The sequence below is a fragment of the Leptonychotes weddellii genome, chromosome 2 (genome assembly GCF_054177405.1).
Source record: "Leptonychotes weddellii isolate Sample4059 chromosome 2, ASM5417740v2, whole genome shotgun sequence".
NCBI lineage: Eukaryota > Metazoa > Chordata > Mammalia > Carnivora > Phocidae > Leptonychotes > Leptonychotes weddellii.
In genome coordinates, this window is record NC_138370.1 from 166,386,734 (window position 1) to 166,397,332 (window position 10,599).

Below are 10,599 nucleotides of genomic sequence, written 5' to 3' on the forward strand. Positions count from 1 at the left end.
TAATAGCCACAGGTTTTGTTTTTTAAAGATTTTATTTATTTATTTGAGAGAAAGAGAGTACACAGAGGGAGAGTGAGAAGCAGACTCCCCGCTGAGCAGAGAGCCCGACATGGGACTCGATCCCAGGACCCTGAGATCATGACCTGAGCCGAAGGCAGACGCTTAACTGACTGAGCCACCCAGGCGCCCCTAGACACAGGTTTTTAATAGACACATGTGGCTGGTTGCAACTGTACTGGAGAGAGCAAATCTAGAATATTCTTCCTTCCCTTTTTCACATACTTAATGTCTATTCAAAAATCAGATCAAGGTCATCTTCCCTGAATAGAGCCAATCCACTATTATAAATTCACATATGACCATATAGCTCTTTTTCATAGCACTTATCAATGGCATAACCTTCTACTTATATTTGATTGATGTCCCTCTCACTTGACCAGAAGATCTACAAGGGCAGTCTACATGTTTTGTATACCATATACACTCTATCACTGGCATTTAGTATATAGTAGATGTTCAATAAATATTTGTTCAATTAGTAACTTACGGTTTTTACTTAAAAATGGTAACTTCATTAAAATATTACAACTCCTCTAAATACCCTACTCATTTACATCCCTCTAGTTTCTTTCTTTCTTATTTATTTATTTATTTGAGAGAGAGAATGAGAGAGAGAGCATGAGAGGCGGGAGGGTCAGAGGGAGAAATAGACTCCCTGCTGAGCAGGGAGCCCGACACGGGACTCAATCCTGGGACTCCAGGATCATGACCCAAGCCGAAGGCAGTTGCTTAACCAACTGAGCCACCCAGGCACCCCCCTCTAGTTTCTTTTGATCTTTAGACATAAATTGTTTTTGTATACTTAAAATCATTATGATCATTCAATTTTGTGTTCTTTCTTCACTCAAAATTGTGTATCTTTTCCAACAAGTATACAGTCTTCATATTTACTACTTCAATTGTGTCGTATACGATAGTTTACCATTCTCTTGCAACAGGACCAGACATAAAGTATGCAAACAGAACTTTAAAAGTACTACTTTTCACTAAAGACATTTGCTTCACTAAGAATAAAGCTAAAATTCTAATGGCTTAGTAAAATCTTCTTTCAATCAGAAGTTCTACATTGTTGTAAACAATAATTGGTCTTCTTTACTGACTTTAGAAACTCATGACAATCCAAGGAACTTGATTTTAGATTATATTCATTGGCTGTTTTTCATTAATCCCAAGTAAAAACAATTGGGGGAGAATCCTGGAAGAGCCTGGATACATTCAAAATTTGCTTTGGATAAGTAGTGCTGGTAAAAACAATACCCTAGAGTTGCACTATGTGATTCTGTAGCCACTGACCACATGTGACTACAGAACACTTGAAATGTGATTACACCAGACTGAGATGTGCTATCAAGACTTAGTATGGGGGCGCCTGGGCGGCTTAATTGGTTAAGTGTCCGACTCTTGATTTCAGCTCAGGTCTTGATCTCAGGGTCGTGAATTCAAGCAAGCCCTGCACTGGGCTCCATGCTTTTTTTACTTAAAAAAAAAAAAAAAAGACTTAGTATGAAGAACTGAATGTAAAATATCTCAGTAGTTTAATATTGAGTAAATGATGCCATTAAAACATTTTGGGTATATCGGGTTAAATATATTAAAATTAATTTCACCTGTTTCTTTTTAATTTTTAAATGTGGCTACAGAAAATGTAAAGTTACATGTGGTTTGCATTACATTGCTATCAGACAATGTTGTTTTACTACAGATTGCAGTATTTATGTCCCTATGCTCAATAATATGGAAATTACCTTTGAAGAGCTACTTAAGTATAAAGTCCTTTAAATATACAGGAAAAAACAAATTCCTTTCATGGGACTCACAATGTCAACAGTCTCACAGTCTTTCTATATAGCAAGATTCCAATATTTAAATATTCCTGATGTGTTTCAGTATTTCCCCTTACTATCAAAGAATGAAGATATTCTACATCTCTTTCTAGCATAATTTTTTCATACTTCTTAAAGGAATAAATATACTTATATACCAGGTCTTTTATATATATTATCTTAATCTTCACAATATGAAGTAGTCACTATATAATTTTATTTTTACCACTTATATTTATCAGATGTTTAAGATGGTCATCTTTTTCTTCTTTGGAACTCCAAGGAACGTATTACTTATGAAATGAGGAAGGAATGGGCTAAAGTATAAAGCCTCAAAGGCCACAAACATACCAAAGATTCAATGATGCCATTCATGGTTGCACCTATACCAGCTGAAGTGGACATCTGCTTCAACAGTTCATAGCACAAAATAAGACACTTCTGTAGTGTTTCAACATCATTCTAAAATGAAACACAAAATATTCTGCATTAGTAAGAATATCTTCTGTCCATCCCTTAAATGTTAGCTTTTTCAGGGCTTTGTCTAAGGCATATTGTCTCTAGACACACTCCCTGGCAATCTTATCCAATTATCCAACTCCATTTACAATACATGAGCTGACCCAGCTATTTCTTAAGTTTCAGATTCATATATACAATTGCTATAAGACATTTCCTCTTGTATGTTCCACAGGCTTCTCAAACTTAAATGTCCAAAAGAGAACCAATTTATCATTACCCCAATCCCTCTTCTTGTGCTATTTCCATAAATAACACTGCCATCTACCCAAATGTCCAAACCAAAAGACCTACAATACATTCTTGACTCACTCTTCTCCCTGTTACTAATTCCTAAATACTTCTCAAATCCATCACTTCTTTCCACATCCACCATCATTATCTTGTTCAGGCTGTAATCATATCAAGCCTACATTAATTTAACAGTCTTCAACTACTATGCCTGCCTAGGCTCTTATCACGCTGCAACCCATTTTCTGACGAAGATATAAATCTCATCCTACCACTTAAAACCTTTAGTGGTTCACCATGATCCTTGGCTAAGGCAGAAAGTTTTCAATATTGCTTATACAAGGCCTTATAAGACCTGGCCATTAATTTTTCCACTAGATTTCTCTCTTACCTCTCCCCCCTCAATTCTCTAGTCATGTGGACCTGAAGTTTTCAAACACAGCAGGTACTCTTTAACTTCTGGGCCTTCACACATGCCTTTCCATCTGCCTGCATTCCTTTAACAATTCATCAGGGAGAGACAACAGAGTGCATTAAAGGCACAAATCTAAAGCCACCTGCCTGACTTGCCTGGATTTGAATCCTGCCTCTACAATTTACTATCTGTGTGACTTTGGGCAAGTTATTTTTCCTCTATAAAATGAAAATAACACCACCCCATAAGGTTATAGTGAGAATCAAACACTTGCGAAGTGCCTGAAGCAGTGACTACCACAGAAAAAGCATCCTGTAAATGTTAGCTTACGTTGTTATTTTTACTCAAATGTCAAGTGAAAACATTTCTTCCCCTGGGGAAGCCAACAACAGCCTACCTGGGTTAGATGCCTCTCCATTCAACCCTATAACTTCCCCGCCTATACCATCTATTATGCCATGCTGTAAATTATACTATAATAAATTTATAACCCTTAAATAGGACAAATGAACACACAAAAGATCAAAGGAAATCAAGTTAAACAGATGATATTAATCACGATAGGACATATTTGTTCATATTTTTCCAATTCAGACCTGGAGTTTATATTGTTTTTCAGTTTCTATTTTCATTTTTCACTTTAAATCTGCTCCTCAAATTAAAGAACCTATAATAATCCATAGACTTTGTCAAACAAAATAAGGTACTAGCTAGGAAAATAAAATTCAGGCATACTCAAAAGTGGAGTGTTTGAGCAGGGATGTCTATGGCTAGAGAGCACAAGGACATAGCACAACTTACAAAATGCTCCTGTATAGTAAACTCTTCCCTATTCAGTATTCTACTTATGAGCATACTCCAATCAGCACTTTCTAAACTGAAGTAAAATAATAATGATATTTACTACAAAAGGCAAAATTCTAAAAGACCCCCTGAAAGTTAACATCAAATATTATACTGATACCATTCTATCTTATGATAAAATATGACAAGTTTATCAAACACAATGAGGTTTAAAAAAAAAATGAATGCTGAAACTCAGCTTTAAGTGTTACTAGATAAAATGCTTAGTATTTCATTTAAAATAACAAAACTACTTAGCTTTTTCTAAAAACAAAAATGTAGTTAAGCTTTAAAAATTTACATGTATAATGGGATAGTTATAGAAATTCTTTTCCTAGCTCAGAAAAGTCAGGAGTCTTCCACAAAGAAAAAGATGGATAGATAGATGCATATTCCTTTTCTAAAGCATTCAAAACACATACACTCTCTCGCTCAATCTCTCTCTCTCACACACACACACACACACATACACACACACACACACACAAGGAAAACACTAGAAGGCAAGTTTCCTTAGCAAGGAAGAAAGACTATATAGACTACAGAGATTAGCATGACAAGGGAGCAAATAAAGTCCTAGTTATAATAATTAAAGCTAATTGAGGCCTTTCAAAGTCTAAGATAAAAAGAAACAAGAGAAAAAAATTATTTTCATGTTAATTCATGATACTGCTAAAAAGTCCTCCAAATAAATATATTCTGGCAGATTTGAGTTAAGAAAGAAAATAAAGTGTAGTTGAGATGATTAATAACAGCTGAAATTTAGTATGATAAAGTAATCTATACCTTCTCTATATGGACTTCTTTGATTTCAAGTTGCTCTGTCTCTTTCAATAGGTTTATTTTGGCATCTTCTAATGCTTTTATTTCTTCTTTTAATTCTGATGCTTGATTAAAATCCTGTAAGTTAATGCAATTTTCCAAAGCTTCTTTTGCCTCAATAAGTTTAACTTTTATTTCTGCCATCTAAGGAAAGATATAAATTGCTTTAACAAAAACTATTATTATGAACATCTATAACAAACTAAAGAGTAATACTTAACATCATGACACCAATACAACAACAGCCATATACAAAAAACTCGTAGTCTTCCTGATCCAAAGAAGGGCAAATCTTCCAAACTGCATAATCTGGTAACATTTTAGATACTCTTATAGTTTAACAGTTAATCAATAATTTGACTCTGTGAGAACAATTTTGAAAATGTAGAGCAAGAGGAAACAAAAGACTTGCACGGCTACGTTATACTCAAGCATTTATTTAATTTAGAAGAAATTTACCTTGAGTTCTTTCTTTCTTGCATCAGCTGGATCACCAGCACCAACAGTAACAATGGGCGCCCGAATCTCTGAGATAATTTCTGTAACCTGATAAGTTATAATTCAGAGTACATGCTTTAATATATGTTCTATATCATAAAATGAATCAAACTGCTACACAGAACTCCAAATAGTATCCACAATCTCTTTAAAAATAGAGCAAAACAGAGTAAAACAGCACACATTCTACTTGCTAGACAATTTTGGGGAAAGAAATGACCAAACAATATACCTGACTAAAAACTCTAAGATTATGAGAAGGTAAACAGGCACATAGACATTGAAGATAAATTCTCTCATATAATGCTTGAAAAACAAAGAAAAATGAATATAGTATCTAATCTTAGGCACCAAAAACTAGAATTCTCTGTCTATAATCCTCAACTCTCTCCCTTGTTTAGCTCCACGGGAGTTAAATATAGAAAAACAGAACACTCTTTTATTCTTCCTTTGGGTATACAATGCATAAATAATGACAGCATAACTAAAGACTTTCCTTTCAGAGCCACTGGGACACAACAGTTGGCTGATTCAGGAAAAGGCTATATCCCAAATGAAGGTACTTAAGCAGATGTTGGATAACCACTAACTGGGAATGTTGCATGTTGTAGAAAGGATTTATGTGTAAGTATGTATAAGAAGGGGTTGGAAAAGACAACCCTGAATTAATTTGCAACTCAGAGATTGTATGAATTGATGAAAAGCACTGATACGGGTCTTTTTGGCTAACCCAGAAAAAATAATACTTGGCAATAGTATTATAACAGATAACATTTATTTCTGTATTTACCAAGCACTTGATGAACACTATTTCATTGAACAAGGTAGATTTTATTGTTATTCTCATTTTGCAGACAAGTAAAAAGGCTAAATTAAGTAACTTGCTCAAAGTCACAAAGCTAGAAAGTAGCAGAAGGGATCTGAACCTAAGTGCGTCTAATTTGAGCCAGCTCTCAAACACTCTAGTGACTAAGACACATGTGTCCCCTCTTCCCTAACTTGTTCCATTTCAAACTGATTCAACAGAATGATAGGAAGAGAAGGAGATGATTTTTCAAATGTGTGTGTGGGAGAGAGATTTAGTTTTAAGAAGTCTAAAAACTTAATATACAAGACTAAAACAAAAGGCAATTAAAGATAAATAAAGCAAAAAATACTGAAAAGAAAACAAGACAATCCTCAATATCATTGACCAAAACCTTTTAACCTTTATGAACAATTAAGAAAATTACTTACAATTTGTGTTCTCTTATTATCATCCATAACAATGCAGAGCAATCTCTCAACAAGAAAAGAAAGTAGGGATACCGGGGTTGTGGGTAGAGTAAGAATCTCCTGTAAAACAGCCAGTAGTCCTTTCCTGCATTCAAAAAGAACTATTTTCACTTAAACATGATGGTAGAAACACATTTTATCTCTAACATTTCATTTATTCTGCAGATTTAATTTTATTTATCTCAGTTCTTTTTTATCACCATAGGTACAAAAAAATTATGTATAGACTAGGTCAAAAATTTATGTTCTGCAAAAAATAAAAAAATATTTTTATAAAGACCCTACAATCTGTCATAAATCAACATGATGAAATGAAAAACATCAGAAGTGAATCAAATCTTTAGAGAGTATTACTAGCCTTCTCTGTAATAGAGATTTTTAAGCAAAATCTGCAATTTTATTGATTTATTCTGAAAAAATTGAATGTATTTCCATATATATGAACAAAATGGATACAAACTGCACAGGTCTACCTATATGCATATTTTTGCCCATAAATATAGTATAGCACAATTCCAGAAATACAATACAGTACTTTATTTTCTCTTCCTTAAATTTTCTTTTTTCTTTTTCTTTTTTTTTTAAAGATTTTATTTATTTATTCATGAGAGAGAGAGAGAGAGGCAGAGGGAGGAGCAGGCTCCCAAGGAGCAGGGAGCCAGATGCGGGACTCGATCCCAGGACCCTGAGATCATGACCTGGAGCCGAAGGCAGACGCTTAACCATCTGAGCCACCTAGGCGCCCCCTTAAATTTTCTTAATAACATTTTTCTCTAGCTTACTTTATTTTAAGAATATGGTATATAATACATATAATATAGAAAATCATGTTAATCAACTGTTTATGTCAATTTTTATGTTTATGCTTATTGGTAAGGCTTTTAGTCAATAGGCTATTAATAATTAGGTTTTTGAGAGGTCAAAAGTTATATGTGGATTTCTGACTCCACAGAGAGGGGATGGGGGACCAGCACCCTTACCCCCTCCCCGTGTTGTTCAAGAGTCAATTATATGTATGTGTGTGTGTGTGTATGTATATATATATACAAACACATATATGTATGTATACACAGAGAGACAGAGAGAGAGAGAGAAAGGGTGTATTTCCTGTTAGATATTACATGTGTAAGAGGAAAAAGAAAACTCTTTTTTGTACTTTAGAGAGCTAGGTTAAATATAAATATACTTAATCATACCGTAACAAGACTATATTTCAATACAGGATGTTAGAAGAGCAAATTAGGACAAGGGTTAATATTTAGACATACCTTCCTCCTTCTTCACTTGTATCCAAAGACTTGATAATTAGAATTAACTGTTGACCTATAAATTCTTTTGACATCAAATTTCCAATATAAGAAAAATCATTTTTCATTTCATCTTTAACAACTGGGATACTCTGAATATAACTAAAACAAGCAGAAAAAAAAAAATGTACAATCTGTTAAAAAAAACATTAGACAGCTCCCCATGAGGTCAGAAAAGGGTCTTTTTCAGTTCATATTACTTCAAATATATGGATATTTATACCACATTATTCTAATTTGGCCTAAAGAATAAACTCTATGCTATTGTTATGAACTTTTGCAAACAAACTTATGGGCTTGAATCAAAAAGAATTTGGAAAATATACTCAATAAAGATTCAAATTTCTTATGGGAAATTTTCAAAAGGCACATATTTATGACTCTCAAATTGATAACATTATTTCAATGTCACCAATATTTTCAATTAGAGTCCTGGATCCCTTTAATAAAAACTCAGTTTTTCATAAAGAGCTAGTCTTCACTCATCATCCCTAACTGACCATTATTCTTTTGCTTAAAAGAATAGTAATAATTAATACCAATTATGCAAGTAATCCATGAATACAATGACCTTTTAAAAAAAATCAGAAAAATAGACCTTCATGAATTTGTATTATCCTTGCTTAGGGGCCCTACTAATATCTGTATTGTTCTTATTTTAGTGTAGATACTCCTAAACAAGCACCATCTACTACCCTTTTATTCTTACTATCACTGCCCAAATTAAAGCCTTTTACAAACCTCACCTAGATAAAATTCAACAGCCTATCAAAAGGTCTCCCTTTTTTTGTGTGATCAAAAAAAAGCTACTTAAAGGCAGAATTAGGAGTTTAAGCTTAGACAACTAGGTGCTTTTAGGCTATAAGTAATATGAAAAACAATCCTGATGAAAAATGTCATTTTTAAAATGTCAACAAAGGGGCGCCTGGGTGGCTCAGTTGGTTAAGCATCTGCCTTCGGCTCAGGTCATGATCCCAGGGTCCTGGGATCGAGCCCCACATCGGGCTCCCTGCTCCACAGGAAGCCTGCTTCTCCCTCTCCCATTCTCCCTGCTTGTGTTCCCTCTCTCACTGTCTCTCTCTGTCAAATAAATAAATAAAATTTAAAAAAAAATAAAATAAAATGTCAACAAAAATCAAGTTATAAAAACTGCAGAACTATGTCTGATGAATAAACTGACTTGTCTTTAAAATGACAACCAAGAGTAAATAAAAGCTCACAAATCTCTGGCCATGAGATTAGGACTTTCAATGGTATCAGCACTCTGGGTTCTAGTAGAAAACTAAAGGAAAGAAACTAATAATTATCAAAATCATTAGCTTAGTAGTTGCTGGTTTCTGACAAGCTAAAAAACCTTCACTCATCTTTGAATCCTCCCCTCCCCTTTGAGTACTTTTCCACTCTAGCTTTAGCACAATGCATGCATCAAGACAGAGGGTATTTTTTAAAATAAATTCAAAGAGTAGTTGGTTCATTAATAGGTTACAAATCTCGAACTGCATAAATACAACTCAAAATGGACCCACCAATTTTAATTACCATGAAATCATCTTTTTAACCATTTTTAAACATATTCATTACAATGAAGAGACCACTCAAGAATAAGAAAGCCTTTTTCTTATTCTTAAAGCTCTCTCCAAGAATTTAGACTTAAGTCACTTTCTAAAAATTATGTTGGTGTCTCTTTTTCTTCCTCAAATTTGACAAGCCTAATTTAATATCCCTGATTTCTTCCTTTATGTGAATACCTCAGTTAACAGGAAATTGTTTCATATCAGAATTCTGAGTCACTACCTCTTTCTGCTACAAAATGTCTGAAAATATATCTCTGAGATTATCAGGAAATAGTTTTTCCATTTAATTTTGTTTCTGTACCTGAATAAGCTAATCCTATCTAGTGATGTTGCTCCAAAAAGAAAACCACTCTATTTCTCAAGTATTTTTCAATAATAATTAAAATACAATTTTTAAAGTTTTCTTCTTTATAAATGAAAAAAAGCTGATTAAAAGTTACCTATCTCAAAACTCACAGATTAAGTGACAGAGGAAATACAAGAATCCCTGACTTCTCAGAGCCAGAAGAACCAAGCTCCCTACCTGTTGATTTCAGTAACTAAGAGTTAATCTGTGAAGTAATCCTTGAGGAGAGGCTCTCCCTCTGTTACTTAAATATTTATTTCCTCATATTTTCTATGAACATTTATTACTTTTATATTAATTCATATTATTAAGCATTGCATCAAATTCATTCGTTTTGGACATACTACAACATGGCTCAAAGAGCATTATAACGAATATTCTAAATACTGAAATCTGAAATAATTACTATTGAAACAGGAGATTCACACATATTTTTTATGCTGTTACTATGAACTCAGGTTGTAAGTTTCCATTTTGGCTCACATTTAAGATATTTATCCTTGATTCAATATTTTGCATACAAATTAAAATGCACTTATAGTTTTGCCTCCTAACTTAAATGGAATCATTATAAGCAAAAGCAGAATATTACATTCCATAAAAGAAAATTCAGGCCTGTAATTCATGTTATATGGAAGAAGCTTTTTAAAAATGCATCAAAAGCATAAAGTTAAAAATCTACACACCGGGCGCCTGGGTGGCTCAGTCGTTAAGCGTCTGCCTTCGGCTCAGGTCATGATCCCAGAGTCCTGGGATCGAGTCCCACATCGGGCTCCCTGCTCGGCGGGAAGCCTGCTTCTCCCTCTCCCACTCCCCCTGCTTGTGTTTCTGCTCTCGCTATCTCTCTGTCAAATAAATAAATAAAATCTTTAAAAAAAAAAAAAAA

General features: G+C 33.8%; 1 protein-coding gene across 1 annotated transcript in view; it reads right to left on the reverse strand.

Annotated features, from left to right (window-relative positions):
* NCAPG (non-SMC condensin I complex subunit G) overlaps window positions 1-10,599 on the reverse strand; it is a 53,837-nt gene that overhangs the window by 34,331 nt on the left and 8,907 nt on the right. Inside the window, exons 8-12 of the mRNA XM_081812569.1 lie at window positions 7,755-7,895; window positions 6,448-6,571; window positions 5,173-5,259; window positions 4,678-4,857; window positions 2,235-2,345 (exon numbers count right to left, since the gene is read on the reverse strand). Coding sequence (XP_081668695.1) covers window positions 2,235-2,345; window positions 4,678-4,857; window positions 5,173-5,259; window positions 6,448-6,571; window positions 7,755-7,895 — 643 coding nt within the window. The remainder of the gene's footprint in view (window positions 1-2,234; window positions 2,346-4,677; window positions 4,858-5,172; window positions 5,260-6,447; window positions 6,572-7,754; window positions 7,896-10,599) is intronic.